This window comes from Ischnura elegans, chromosome 9 (genome assembly GCF_921293095.1).
Source record: "Ischnura elegans chromosome 9, ioIscEleg1.1, whole genome shotgun sequence".
NCBI lineage: Eukaryota > Metazoa > Arthropoda > Insecta > Odonata > Coenagrionidae > Ischnura > Ischnura elegans.
The window spans coordinates 70,999,704-71,015,579 of NC_060254.1; the positions used below are offsets into that span (position 1 = coordinate 70,999,704).

General features: G+C 36.6%; 2 protein-coding genes across 2 annotated transcripts in view; one reads left to right on the forward strand and one right to left on the reverse strand.

The window, feature by feature from the left end:
- LOC124164903 (ADP-ribosylation factor-binding protein GGA1) overlaps positions 1-9,454 on the reverse strand; it is a 38,956-nt gene extending 29,502 nt beyond the window's left edge. The window contains exons 1-2 of the mRNA XM_046542133.1: positions 9,370-9,454; positions 3,672-3,886 (exon numbers count right to left, since the gene is read on the reverse strand). Of these exons, the coding sequence (XP_046398089.1) occupies positions 3,672-3,886; positions 9,370-9,406 (252 nt within the window). The 5' untranslated portion in view covers positions 9,407-9,454. The remainder of the gene's footprint in view (positions 1-3,671; positions 3,887-9,369) is intronic.
- Positions 9,455-10,224: 770 nt separating this feature from the next.
- LOC124164904 (essential MCU regulator, mitochondrial) lies at positions 10,225-11,384 on the forward strand. The gene is made up of 2 exons (XM_046542134.1): positions 10,225-10,614; positions 11,074-11,384. The coding sequence occupies exon 1, from the start codon at positions 10,325-10,327 to the stop codon at positions 10,583-10,585; it is 261 nt and encodes an 86-aa protein (XP_046398090.1). The 5' UTR covers positions 10,225-10,324; the 3' UTR covers positions 10,586-10,614; positions 11,074-11,384.
- Positions 11,385-15,876: the final 4,492 nt, after the last annotated feature.

Below are 15,876 nucleotides of genomic sequence, written 5' to 3' on the forward strand. Positions count from 1 at the left end.
TTATGACGTCGCCTATCGTTAGCAAAATTCAGGTCCGGCTAAAGGTTGTGAGTGGGAAAATGGAGGGTAACAGGGAAGTGAAGAGGTGTCTGAATTCTCGCCAGGGTTAATGATCACTTTGACTAACGGTCTTCCAAACACAGCCTTAAGGTCTGTGTGTCGTCATGACACACGGCCCAGTATTTGTGCTTCGAATACAAGTGTGCTGATGCGTTGACAGTGTCTGTGAGTGACTGACCTTGAAATATGATCGACATATCGATTTTTCTTTTTATCCGTCAATCGTGTATCTACAATCAAGTTTGAGAGGTTTTTAGGTAAAATTTTACAAGAGGTACAATCCGGATTTTGCCATCAAACCTTCACTATCCCAAAGTATTGTTGCCTCCTGATTAACGTGGTGACATAGGGGTTAGATGGAAGATGGGACTTTCTAGTCCCAATCTCGCCCAATAAAGACGTATTATTATTATTATTATTATTATTATTATTATTCATTCCTGGCACAAATTAATACTTTTCGAGATATTTTAACTTTGAGGTAGAAGTGGGTAAATCACTTACCGGGCACATGTACGGGCTGGTCAACTAGAAAAAAATATCCCTCGAGCTGGTCGAGTTGGTAGGGTGGGAGGTAGAAGTGGGTAAATGCGCATGCGCAGAAGGTGAAGTGCGTAAAGGAAGGGGGGAGTAAGTGAAGATCGTAAATGGCGGCGCATGCGCAGAAGCGTAAAATGGTTTGCATAAAAGTGCCAATATCTGGAAAAGTATTAATTTGCACCAGGAATGAATGTCACCACGTTAATCAGGAGGCAAAAATACTATAGGAAAGTGAAGGTTTGAAGGCGAAATCCGGATTGTACCTCTTGTAAAGTAACACCGGTTTTTAAAGTTCTATGACAAAATTCACGGCTTTTTCCATGTTTTTTCACGGTATGCGAAATTCACGGCTTATTCACGGTTTAAAGGTTTTCACGGTTGAGTGGGAACCCTGTAAAAGACACAGTTGGATTATAACGACTTGAAGTTCAAGTGAATTTCTTGATATAATTGCATGCGTGAAAATGTGTAGTGCATATCGATTATAGCTTGAAGTAATGTCAATAGCTCAATAACTGTTACTATTTATGTATTCATTTTTACTGGAAAGTTTAAAAAAAATGGAATAATTATAGTGATGGGTCGATTCCAAAATTTTATCGATTCCGATCCCAATTCCGATTCTGACGTTTCGATTCCGATTCTACCGATACCGATTCCATCGATTCTGACGACATAGGCTCCAAGAAAAAGATCACTTATAACTACAAGGGAGAGCCCTGAGTTAAGTCATATTCACACATGATTAAGATTAAATACTACTTATATGAGTCATGTAATATTTGGCCCTTTCAAATTCTCAAGTAGAAAAACCAACATACTCATGCTCAGCCAGCAGGTTTTGATGTCTCCATGTTACAGTATTACTGCCTGCAGAAAATTGCCTTTTGCTACATAATTGTGTGACTGGGCAAGTACTTTCCTCCCAAAATTGTAAGATTTCGGAAACGTGAAGTACATCATCGATCTTTATGGATCTTGAATCCTCATGGAACTCAAATTGCCTAAGCAAATGAACTAAAGAACTTAGCTTTAGTTTTGTAGAGCCAAAAATATCTATACTTCTCACGTCGTTTAGTCAACCATAAAAACTCTTGCTTTTTTAAGTTCAGGAAAGAAACTAAACGCTACAAATGAATATCACATCGGACGGACGCAGAAATAAAAAAGGCTAAAAGATACCTTGTGATGTGAAAACTCTGCTTTCTGCGCGGCTAGAATAGTATCCTTAGTATTTTCACTCGAGTAATGCGTTAAATGGTCAAGTCGATCTATACATAACCCTTTTTAACACCCTCAGTTTAGTGTTTTAAGTCAATGAAGACGATTATCCATGCTTTAAATGACGATTTTCAAGACTAAAGTTTTAAAAAACTTGAAAAAGCGAACTCAGTTACCGAGTTCCGTGGCGTGTAGCTCAGCCTTGACGCGCGATTGAAAAATCGCTCTTATTTCCTTCTTCGCAAACGTTTTTTTCCAAGATTTTTGCTTAGTACTCTTTAGAAATCTCTACTTTATGTTGTGGTTCAAATTTTCCGGGTTATATTTTTCGTAAACGAAAGATAGTTTCTACTTTATGTCAAATTTCAAGTGAAAAACGGGTCGACCATTTAAACCAGACAGATGGAAGCCAAAATCTTCAAAAGTCATTGAAAGTATAGACAAAGCACCAAGTGAAAGGAATATTGCGTTTTTTATTATATAAAAATCATACCAACGCAATACCACCTGGATAAATTTAAACATTTTCGAGGATTAACAAGATCGCACGTGGTTTTGAAAAGTTGGTTATGTTTGGGCCACTGTATCATCACTAAAGTGTCGTATTTATGTAAAATGGCATATAAGTATATATCTGGTAATGATTTATGAGTATTTACGCTAAGTTTCATGCCTCTATCCCCAAAAAGGTGATTTTGGACTTGATTCCAGCTTTTTCCGATTTCGGACCGGTGTGCGCCGGGTCGGAAGACGATCGGCCGCCGCGGCTGGCGTAAATGTATTCGGCCCCGACAACTATAGGGTGTTCAGCAAGCTAAAACTACTAAGCCAAGGCATTGGAATGACTTATCGGCTTTAAAAACTGTATTACTACATGAGTTTCATGATAGCGCTTCCTGTCGGCAGATTGCTGGACCTACTAGCCTCGAAAGCCCTGTAACCGTAACTTACTTGACTCGACATTTGCAATACTACTCGAAACGCTCGAGTCGAGTACTACTCGACTCTACTCAAACTTTCGAGTACTCGCAAATCCCTAGAAGATAATGTGTTTTGTTGTTATGATAATGCGGCGCGAAAAGTCAAATGACTGTTGGAAACGCGGTCATATTTAAATTTGTGGTTTGAAGTACTACTGGAATCGGAATCGGTTTTTCACATTGGCAAGTACTCATTTTCGATTCCGATTCTTGGCCAAGAACCGAGGAATCGAACCGACCCATCACTAAATAATTATCATGTATAAATGACTTTCAATAATTAGGGAGGTGATTATAACTGCTTCTACATAAATATAAAAAAAAAGGGCCAAAATAAAAATTGATGTGATAATTATGAATTTATTTCAATTGAAGGCCCAAAAATGCTTAAAGTGAAGTAAAAATTCATCAGGTTCAATAAGTACATATAACAAAAATATAAGTACACACTGAATGCTGCTTTGTATTTTTAGCTTTTGCAGCCGTTACTAGGTGCATTAGCATGTGATTATGAGAACTGTATTCCTCCAAGGAGTATCTTAATGAATCGAACAAAAATAAAATTAGGCAAGATGGATATCGGAGAGAAGGTGGCATCTGCTTCTACACTTGACAAGAGTAATAAGACTGATATGTAGATAATCAACTTCATATTGTTTCAAAGATCGATGACCACACAGTCTCAGGTGAAAGTGGTACAGTTATTATCAAGAGTAACAAATCATCATAACAACTAGATGATGCATCCCGCAATGGTGGGAAATCTTCGAACATGACGTCACATAAAGCTGCTTCCAATATCACCACAGAAGTGTAGCTGACATACAATGACCCTGAAAATTCAATCATTTAAAATACAATCAAACTTACATTGAGAGCTTGTAAAGCCTCCCATTCAATCGGAGATTGCACTTTGGAAGCAATTAATTTGGCAGCTGCATGAGCAATAGAAGAGGCCGGTGATCCTTCCACTGATATATCTCCCGCTGCCTCTCCATTTCTATCAACACTCTGCCTTACAGCTTCCACAAAAGCCCCAACAGCTGCAGTACTTACAGCTGCATTTTGGGGGCTGGTGGCATGCTCTACATGTAAACGGAAAAAGAAAAACATTAAAATAAATCTATCCATTGTATATACCATAAGTTTAGTACCGCAAAGGACACAATACTATACATGACTGTGGTGTCGAAATTAAAGGAAGCTCTAAAGAAATATTCAATTCATTAAATTGGTAGTTTACGATGAAAAATAATTTTCAGCTATATAAATTATCATTCAAACCCATTCAAGAGGTGGGTCCCTCTTCTGATGTTGAAATATGGGAGACAACTTTTAATTAATTCTTACATTGAATGTTTTGGTTTCAATAAGAAGAAGGTGCATTTTAACAAAAACACTTTGAATGAAACAAGCCTCACTTCCACACCAGGTTTTAAAGTGACTTCCTACCCTTTGTAAGCAAGCTTATGATCCTATCCCCCACAAAAGACCCATATTGACCACCAGGGTTAAGATAAATATACTGAGGATACTTCCAGCTAAAGAGCCAAAGAGAGAAAAATGTACTAAATAGGAGTTGGCAAAAGAAGAGCCCAAAGTAGAGAAAATGATAATCACAACTACATAACATGGAAAAATGATGTTGATAAAAGAGACAATAACAGGAAAATCAAGAAACCAGAGTGGCTAGATGATTACAAAACAAGTTTTGCCTCAACTGTACAAGAAAGTAAAGAATAGATATGAAGAAAAAATCACAATTAAGAAGAAGGCAATTGATGAAGAATTAAAGGCATTGAAGGAGAACAATACACTGAATTAAATAGGCCAGACGATGGAGATGTGATTGATTGTAAATGGCTCTTTCAAAAGAAGATAACCTAAGATGGTAAAGTAAAATAAAAACGTGAATGGTGGCAAGAAGCATTCAGCAAAAAGAGGCCTTACAGCTGGACAACACAGAGATCCGTCACCCAACTGGAGACCCTGAGGATTCTTCTAGCATTAGGAAATCAGTATGAGAAGACAGCATATCAAATATATGTTTGTACTGCCGTCTTGTTTGCTATGATTCAAGATTTTGTATGCATTGAAATACCAAATGGAAAAGTAGGATGATACAACAAATCAATTGATGGGTAGAAAAAGCCCCGAAGCTTGACACTTCATGACAAAGAATAACGGTAGTGCCAGTTCATACCTGGGTTAAAATATTATGCAAGATGAAAAGAAAGAATTTGTTACATAAGATCGATCAGTGAGGATATCTTAAGGGAGTTTTGAGAATATTTCATACGGAGCATTGCTAACTAGTAGCCACTCCAATGGATTCACATCAGATTGACGAAAAATCAGGTCTATACTTGAAAAAATATAGGCAACTTCAAGTGCAATATAGTCATATATTGCTCCCACATTATTACCTGAAGTCTGAATCACCAAATTTATAAAAAATCAGGATTAGCAACTGAAAAAGCAACACAAACAGTGAATGAGAAGCCTAAAGTATACTGCAATAAGATCAAGACCAGATTGAGGATTTTCTGTTATTTACTCGAGTCATTTCTAATCCCCAGGAGGTGATAAAACTATGGATGGCCCCTGAGAGAGTGCATAATTACAAAAAGGGAACATTTAACTATGGTCTTGAGCAGTGAAATCATAGTAAAATTAGCAGTGCCATAATGCACTTTCCCTAACTTTTTTTGGAACCGAAATATTACTCTGTGGGTTTTTTTTATTGGTAGTAATTATTTACATTTTATTAATAAAGGCTTTTGTTTTGGTTACGAATGTATATACCTATATTAGAAATTTTGAGACAACAAAATTGATGAAATTGTTATTTGACTATTACGTCCTTTGTTAAGCAGTGTCGGAACGGCATTCTGGCGCGTTCTGGAACCATGACACCACTGGTCTCGAGTTCAAAAGAGATACATAAGAGAAAATAATAGGATATGTTGACATATATTGGGCAGATGATATCATTGAATAGAAGTAAAAAAATAATATGTCTTTTTAGATCAACTGTCATGAGGGCCTCCAAAAAGAAGAATAGCAGTCCTCTATTGAGTGCTGAAGCCAAATAGGTATATGGTGGTCTTAGTCTTGCATCAGCCAATGAATAGAGGCTGAAGACTTAGCTGGAGGACCTACATGTGTCACTGATAAAATAACATTCTGTAGTGGAGGACATCCATACAGCAAGCATAGAAAGTACAGTTGGTAACGAAAAATTCAGCCAGTCATAAGAGGATGAAATATGTCCAAATAAGAGACTGATTCATAAGAGAGAAAATCACAGATAAATTTTTGATATGTAGTACCTTGAGTCAGAGAAACAGACTGTGCATATCTTGTCTAAGCAAAAGAGGAAAAAATCTTTCCAGATGTAGTTTGGCCCTAAAGAAAATACATGAGAGCTTCAACTGAGAGATGCCATTGAGAAGAGTTGAAGCAAAAGAAGTCAGACAAGAGATGCTTATGTCATCTGTATTTCAAAGTAACCATTGTGAGCAAAACGTCTGCAATGTCAATTGTGACATTAAGGTGACCAAAATATTCACAGTGTGGTTCTCTGATCTTAATCTGGTCAGAAAGCTTTTGACATAGTGAATCACAAACTACTATTTCATAAAAATAGGCAATGGGGTTGGGTCTTTCAGTAAGACCCGAAATCACAATTCAATAAAATTATTCAGTATACGGATGGGAAAGATAATTTACAATTAAAAAAGAGTATTCCTAATTCAGACATTTTCTTATTACATAAATGTAAATGAAAACATGCAAAAGTTGCCGCCCACTTTTCCTGAGTTAGCAACTTCATTAAATTTCTGGTTCATTGCACCGTTCAGAGAGACCCAATTGTACGAAAAAAAAAATCACTAATTGGAGTGTTTATGACTACGAACCACATGATATGCCTGAATGCGGCCTTGAAGTAGCAGAGAAGTGGCGAACCAATTGGAAAGAGTCGGTAACATCATGAACTTTTCAGCGGAAGGGGTAAATGTGTCGCTATTTTGCCAGGAATAGCTCAAAAAGTAGGCTACAGATCGATAAATGAGGCTCTTTATCATTTAACCTCTATTGGAATACATATTATAGCAATAAACTGGCTGAAGGGTTATTTAATGAGCTGTTCACAAGTGGTCAAATTACTGTCAATTACTTCTCGCATGTTTCATGCTTCCTCTGATATCCCACAAGGCTTCCATTTGGGACCTACACTTTAATTACTCTTTACAAATTTAAATATACTAAGTTATCATATCAATTCCCATCTTGATTTCCCCCGATGATATTATATTTTTATACCCGTTTCCACTATTTAACATTGTGAGACTAAATGATTGTGCTTGTCAAAAATTTCACATTGGTGCATTACCAGCTTAATACCTTTAAATATCATTGACCACATCCTTTAACCACGTGAGGGTACCCAATGACTATAGGTAGTTATCAGATTAATGGAATCAATATCTCAAGAGTACTAGAAATAATGCACTTAGGTGTGCTATTTGACCACATATTGTCATTTAAACAGCAAATCGAGTCCATTTCAACAAAAGCATTAATTACGATTGGTTTTGTAAACAGATTAATCCATGGGACTTAAAATATTTACTTGCCGAGAACTTCATATTGCGTTCTTGTTATTCCTCTTTGGAATATGTATAACTCTATCAAATGGAGCCCACACTACACCCTTCACTCTCAAATTCTAGAAAATGTTTTTAAAAATTTCTCAGACTTGTTAATTTTTACCCTAATATTCATTTTTACAACATTAAGCATGATGAAACTCTAGAAGTGTTAAATATTAATTGCCTTGTTGACACTAATGTAAATGACACTGTGTTTATACTAGAAAAAAAGGAAATTATTTGACCAACTAACACCCACTTATGCAAACATTAATACTTTGATTCAAACTATGAGATGACATATTTTATAACTTATTTAAATTATTCTCAGAATAACTATGTTTTAAGATGACTTTTCAAATGCTTCATTGCATTGTTTTTATTTTTATTCTATCTTGTATGACCCATCACTTTAATTCTGATATGTTGGGTTTTACTGCACCTGAGAACCTGATTGTGCTTATATTTTTGGTAACGTAATTTAGCAAGGATTCATTTTATTTATCCTTTAATCTTTTTATTTTTACACTGTATCTTTTATGCTTTGTAGTTCTACTGATTGTATTTTAGTGCATTGGGTTTTTGACCTTTAATAAATTAATTTTAAAAATAGTAACACGCTAATGATTGATAAGACAAATTCAAATATAATATTAAACCATAATTTCAACTATTTTAGTTTAAAAAATATAATACCGCTATGGGGAAAGATTCAGACACTGAATTTATATTCCTTAAACCGACCAGACAAGATAAGGACGATTAGGATTGCAGAGCAAGGTGGAGAAAACATAGTATGTACTAGAAAGTTGTGCGTAAAATTGTCCCTCTATTCATTCGCCCATTTGTTTTACATTAACATTTATGTATTTTACTTTGAATGCGCAATACATTTTAATGTATTTATCCGATTTCAGCAATATCTAGAAAGCTTTAATGGAAATACACATTAGCAGAGGTAAATAACATTTAGCAGACTTTAACACTAATGCTCAGCGTAACTCTATACTCAGTTCAGACAGTCAAACATGCAAGAGAAAAACTTGGGGATGAGAAGACCAAAACTAATCGAACACAAAATGAAACTGACCTGTGACTTGGCTAGGCAAACGTTCCGTTCCTACGCTCTCAGTAAACGTTATATTACTCCACAATTAATTAAATCAGCAAACCTTACGCTATTCAGCATTCGCTATTTACATGACATCCCCCTTGGTGCCATGAGAAAAGTTTTGAAGAGAGGATACCTAGCGGGAATGCTTCTTTGCCTTTGATGGCCGATACTTGTCGCGATTCTTCATTTTCCAACATCAGGCTTCATTATATAGACAACATTGTCTGTCATACGTAACATAACACCGTGAAAAATACGATTCGAGACAAAAGAGAAAATTAGACAATCAACGTCTCCCAATTACCTTTGACAAGTTCCTAAATAACTAATATTAAAAACGCTCGTACAGCAAGCTTTGTGGCTCAGCTAATAATAAGGTATTATAGCCTAAAATTTTAAATATTCACCCCTCTACCCGCGAGAAACCCCAGTTTATTAAGAGTGGCACGTAAGATGAGAGAACGCACAGTTATCACTGGTAGTAGAACACTAACCGGAAATAATCGCTTTATCGCTCATTGCAGCCACATAACCTATTTATTACTCGAACAGAATAAAATTTTCAATCATGAAAATAAATAATTATCGTTCGTCATTTCCAAAGGTATAGTATTAGAAATATCTAAGATTCTAACGGAGAAAACAGAAGAAATGGCGATATTTTGGGGGATATGATACAGCACCACAACAACAGCGACGGCAAAGCGTAATGATTACACATACTTCTGATAAGTAAGAAGCGTGCTTATGGCAGTATTGTGCAATCTTATTCAAATAAATTGGGCCGGCGATAACTTACGTATTAGTTCCTCTAGTGAAGACACTTCGGCTTCCATATTGCAATACGTGTCACGTGACCCGTAATCAGCAGAAGTGTCACCCGTCAATTGTTTTGTAGAAGGGGCGGCGGCAGAGTTATGTATTCATGGTACGAATCATTGAAGTACGTAAACTGCATAGCCTTCCTAGTTTTCAGAAAATACTGTTGAACCCATTCTAACCAAATCTATTTGTGTATGTACTAATATTGGAGGTGATAATTTTGAGTTAGTACCACTTTCGAGAAGTGTTTCTGTATCGAAAATGAAATACGGTCACACAGCCTATATAGTTACCATTTTACGGTGTTTAGCGTACTTGATATAATTATATAAATATAAAAATATTGGTATATTGCCCTGCGGACCTGAATGTAACGAAAGTGGTAATTTGTCGTGTTAGCTGAATCGAATAATGCTGAAAATTTTCTGCATTGACATATCGCATAGCATTACTATTCTGTGATTGAAATTATTTAGTAAATATAAATGGTGAAACATGTCGCGAAAGATTCCGGTCTACAGGAGAGGGTGAACACCTGCCAAGATATTTTCACACTTATGTAAACAGATAAAAAAAAGTCTTATGCAGGCATCACTTGTCATTTGCTATTAATCTGCAAAGGTATATAATAAAAATAAACTATGCCATTATTTCTTACGTTTTACAGCTATAAACGGTGTAGGAGTCTGGTGAGGTTTCTGATTTGTAATGATAGCTATCCTGCGGTGCCCATTTGAATTAACGCCATTATCGCCAAAAATCGATTATAAAAAATGAAAAACGATAAAAAAGATTTGTTTTGACAACACGCGGGAGAATGTGCGCAAGAAAAGAATTCAGTTGAAGGTCACCGCCCGAAAGGCAGTATTGCAGCCAGCACCCAAATTTGAAGGACAACAGGAGATTTCCGCGTAGCTCGACGCGATCCAGAGATGGCTGCCTCGATGTTAAGAGCATCTTGGAGAGCATTTAATGGATCTCTACGACGGCCCACCAATATCAGGCTGGCCACTAATACTCAAACTGGGGCAATGCTACCCGAGCCTCGCCGCACTCCATTTGGCCTCATTGGGGTTGTCTGTGCTGTCGTTCCTGGTTTATTAATTGGTGCTACCATCAGTAAGAATATCGCAAGTTTTCTGGAAGAAAATGATCTATTCGTGCCGTCGGATGACGACGACGATGACGACTAGTTAAATACGCACCGTTAGAGTTCATTAGTGTAAGTAAAGATATTCCCATTACATTCCTTGAAGTAACCTCAGCATTCATGTACTTATGCCTGTTCTTGTATCATAGTTGCTAATATAACGTAGTGTGATAAATTTATATCATGATCGTTTGAGGGGTTTGAAACATAGTATATCGGCTTTTGTCAAATTGAGATATTTAATATGCCTAAGTATGTATGTGCGAAGGAAAGCTTTGTATTTACTAAGGCGGAGTGACCCAATGTCTAACAAAAAAGTTACAGCATTGAACCTCAGAACAATGCTGAGAATTATCCGTATTTTATTGTCATGTGCCATCTTTATAAATGGGTACTCCAGGCAAGAAACACCCTCTCTAGGTATGGGGTGTGGTCATTACCTTGTAGCCTAATGAGGTAAAATGGCCGAGGTACGAATCATGTAGTTATATGTTGACTTTACGTTTTATTTATTCCTTTTTTTATGGACAGGTTAACCTTCAGCTTCTTGGCACCTGGTTTCACGGATGACTTCCGGTTCCAGAATATGTTCTTATTTCCTTTGCATTTAGTGAATCATTACGCCCGTGTGAGAGACTTACTGCACAATGGAACACCTCGACAAGGATTAGCTTTAAATGCATTGAAGTGCGTATTCATTTCATCTCCAAAGTACAGAAATTCTGTTTTATGAGTGACTACTTAATCCCTACCTCTCCTGTTAATGTGAAGTTGTTATTGGCGGTGAAGATGCTTATTGTCGTGATTGATGCGTTGAAAATAAATTATTAATTAACTCAAAAGAGTGTTTTCTTTTATTGACTAATGCAAGAAATACTGTCATTAGCTTTCAAGACGTAATATCCAGAAATGGATTCAAAACTTTTTTCAAACGCCACTTTCTTCTCTGTGACCTCCCCTGATGTTATTTTTTTTAAATTAGTCTTAATGTACGAGATACTGAAAATTCTTGTTAATTTAAATTCATGGAAGACCAGTTTGTGTCACTAATGGTATGAAGGGGTTAAATTCTGGCATCTGCTTTGCATTACCAATTTGCTGTTCTCTCCGCTATTCCATTTTAAAATTGATCGTCTATAACATTTATCAAGTATCCTGATTGATTTTCCAGGTTATGCATACTTACTGGTTGAAACCTATGCAGGGATACTTATATTATCCCATTCGCGAAATCCTTCCTTTAGCTCACATGTGTCCCGAACAAGTCATTTTGTTTCATATACTTGTGTTTTTTAATATTTCCTTGGTTGTACAACATTATAGAGATATATTTTGGAAGGATTTTATCTTAGGGTCGATTGTACCGGAATACCCTCTAGAGATTCCTTTACCTTTGTCACCACCATCAGGTAACACATTAACATATGCCCTGTTTTGGAAACTCACAGCAAGTCCTGCATTTGGCATTCATGCAAGCAAGATTGGAGCCTTTATGATGTAGCAAGAAACATTTGTTGGTGTTCATTCATCTGGAGGGAACAATTTGGGGATTTCAAATCAAGGTGTTACACTTTTCTGTAAATACCTCAAAAATTTCAGGGAGTTTGATCCATTTGCCACCCTACTCAATGCCTAATTGTGTTACATGTATGATATCATTTAAAACAATAGAAATATTCTTTTCCACTCTCTGGTGTTCCTCCTCATTTGGAGGAAGGAAAATTTTAGGGGTATCATTTGGAGGTGTACTAGTCTGCATTGCATAAATATACTTGAATCAACATAAAGATTCATTTCCACAATCCTCGAGGTGCCTTATGAGCTCCCATAACCCTTAGCAGCTGAAATGCAAGCTCCACAGAAGGAGTGGCTTTGTTCAGTAGCATGGCTGAACTCTCAGCATTTTAAAGACTAACTTTCATAGGTATGTAAAACAGGTTTCACTACGCATGTTATCCTTCACCATTATACATCTACACCCTGATGAAAATCATGATCCAATAAGAGATTTAGATTTTTTAGAGGATCCCAAGAGTTTATCATCAAAATCCTGTTTAAAATTTATTGCGGGTGAGTAAAAAGGTTTTGTTAGCCTGAAAACCTGGTTGAAACCTTTGGGATTGCTGAAAAAATTTAAGTGGTTTCTTGGACCCATTGACATCATCTCTGAAAAGAAACCTATATAAATACTGGTACTTACTAATTGTTATCAACACCTTTTGAGGCAGCACAAAAGAAAATGTTCCGCAATTCTCTAAGAAACCTCAGAAAATGTTCCGCAATTCTCTTAGGAACCTCAGAGAAGCCCTTTGTATTAAAATTTCTTCACAAAACTTCTTCGAACTCTAAATAAAAAGTTTTGGATACCTTTAGAAAACAATGTTTGTCAGGGCATTCATTTAATACCCACAAAAGCCACCTCAATAGGCATGTTGACAGGGTTGCAAGGACCCAGCCTATTGCATAAGAATAGAAGGCCATTGTTTGACTGACCTGACAGCTAAGTCCCACTTGTCAGTGTATATCATTTATTTGAGTCCTTTATTGCACGGGGGAAAAACAATTTCCATCCCATTTATTTAGCAAAACATCTCCCTGATTTTATTGTCTCTGGTAAGCAAAAAAACATGGCAATTTTAAGATGTACCAATAGGTGGTATGGTATTTGAAGGAGGCCACCGACAGCTTAGGTCATTTGCACCATAAGGGAAGGGTAGAGAGAAACCCGGCGCCAGCATTAGCCTACTCTTAACGAAAGGCGCCAGATGTACCAATAACAATGTACGTAGTCATCATTAATATGTGACCAAACTAGCATAAATAAAATCGCAATTCAAATTAATAGTACATAAATCATTACAAAATAGTATACAACCATAGACAGTTAGGATGCCTAAAATAAATCAATACATATTTGCATCAGGGAAGTTCAGGAGAACACAAAATAATAAACGAGTAACAATAATTAACCAGGGAGTCAGGAGAGATAATTGGAGGATTTAAGTAAAAAAGGTATGCACAGGAAAAAAGTCAGGAAATAAAGATAGCAGGATATGGAGACAAGGCAGTATCAAGGTGACTAAAGAGGAACCAGTAGTTCATATATGAGGCCAGGAGGGAATAGGGCAGAGGACCCAACATATGTACTCGTTGTACGCAAAAAAGGGGTAACGATCTTTTTTAGCATAAAAAATAGAATACAGCATAAAAGATACTCCTACTGGAAGCAAAAAACAGTTTATGAGGAAAGAAACTTATACTATGCATCTAGCATGAAATCATTTCACAACAGAATTTCATATTTCACTGCATGTAAGAAAATTTGAACAAGAAAAACTGAAACTAAAATAGATGAAAAAAGTTAAAAGAGAAAATCAATTGGAAAAAAATGGCAAGGTAACACAAAGTTAACAAGGTGATAGTGGGTAGAAGACCCTGGAAAGGAGAAGATAAATAGCTAGAATGACTAGGTAAATATTTAGAGCCAAGGCAGTACTAAGTTAATACATTATAGCACATTTAAACTACTATTCATCAAGTGAAACACTAAGTACACTTAAACCTGAACATAATATCTGTTTAACTCTTTCCTGCCGCTGCTTACAATAGGAAACGTTTTCCATGCTACGAGTAGCATAAGAATATTTGAAACCTCTCTGAACAGAGCACTTTTTTGGGGTGGAGTTATTCTGGAATTTTCGTCCCTCATATTTGGGACCCAACTTAACGGGGCACCCGTCCCTTACGCAGGCCATTGGACACAACCCTCTAACCCTATCTTAGCACAAATCCACAGTTAACTTATTGCATTACTAGAGTTTATTTAAACCAAATATTGCATTTCATTTTCAATAATTGACTCCTCTAAAAGAATTAATGACATTTTTTAAGCATTGTGGAATTTTTAACAGATTTCTGGAGTTAATAACAAAAAATTTCGTGAACACAAGGTGGTAAGGCAATAAGTTCAGAAGTCCATTATTTGTAGCACTAACATTTTGTTTAAAAATAGCTTAAGCATAGAACAAAACAAATTCATTTCAAGGGATGAAAAAATTTAAGTATGCAACAAAATATATCATTGCAAAAACTATTTACAATATACACACTTAGCAACAGGCAAATGAGTGGGTAGGTCGGGCTTCATTGCCGAGGAGTGGCCCTTAAGTCTCACTAAGCTAGGTCTCAGGCCAAGCCAGAATACATCCGACAATTGCTACTTCAGCGGTCCCTTCCCTTCCCTCGCATCGGCTAGAGCCGAGGATAGGTCTTCTGCATATGAAAATGCCAGTCGGCTCCACCCGACATTCGGCATGAAAGGGTTAAAGTTCAATCATCCATTTAATGCCAAATTATGAAATTTCAAAGAAGTGGCATTTTCAACTCTTGAGACCTTGTACGAGTCAAAAATCTGTTACTTGAATTTAAACACACCAGATACCATTTTGAGGAAAGAAAATCAATAGGGTGGTTTCCTATTATTTTTTTATTGCCTAAATCAAAAGATTATTACTCCTGGAGTACGTATTTCACGCTTTTAGATTTTTACATGACGATATCCATTTTTCGCCATTAAATGAAAAGTGAAAATTTTCAAGCGTGCGAAAACGCGACGCGTAAGTATGAATGCTGGGAAATCTCTCCGTGTGGCGTATTTCCGGTTCCCGCTGCCACCCTGTGAGGTGACCTTAAGGCGAGTTGAGTGCGATACGATGCAGGCTGCTAGCGGGTAGCTGAGTACCCTGCTGGCTGGTAGCGCTTGGCTTAAATAAGGATTATTAATACCTTATCAAATGAAGAAAACTTTCCGACCTTAGCCAGTTTTAATAAGTGATTATTAAGACATGTTTCCCTGAGCTCTGCGCCTCATGCATGCATTGGTAACCTCAGACGATGTATAACTCCTATCTTCTCGTATAGAAACTAGGTCCCTGTGACGTCACGTGGAGTGGCATCGCATGGACGCCAATCTGGCCCTTTTCAAATGAGGATAAAAATTGACCATTGCCATTCGTCTAAACCGGTATTTCTAAAACGAAATAATTTGTATATTATGAATACACTAATGGTGGGTAACGAATCGCAATCAATGCCTTTCGTTTTATTTGATGAAGGAAACTACCCTATTGTTTTCAGCTCCAAGTGTAAGAATCATGAGCATATTTAATACTTATTTATTACTAAATATGCTCATGATACAAAGATGGCTAACGAAAAATGAGCTTCACCACTAGCAAAAAAATTATTGTAAATTATATAACCTAATAAGTTCAATAAACTCGAGAAGATGACCACACACCTACCATTTCACATCATACACCCTAAACAGCAATA

Bases quoted from the DNA above. Each gene is read 5' to 3' on its own strand.
- LOC124164904 (XM_046542134.1), top strand. From the start codon at position 10,325: ATGGCTGCCTCGATGTTAAGAGCATCTTGGAGAGCATTTAATGGATCT.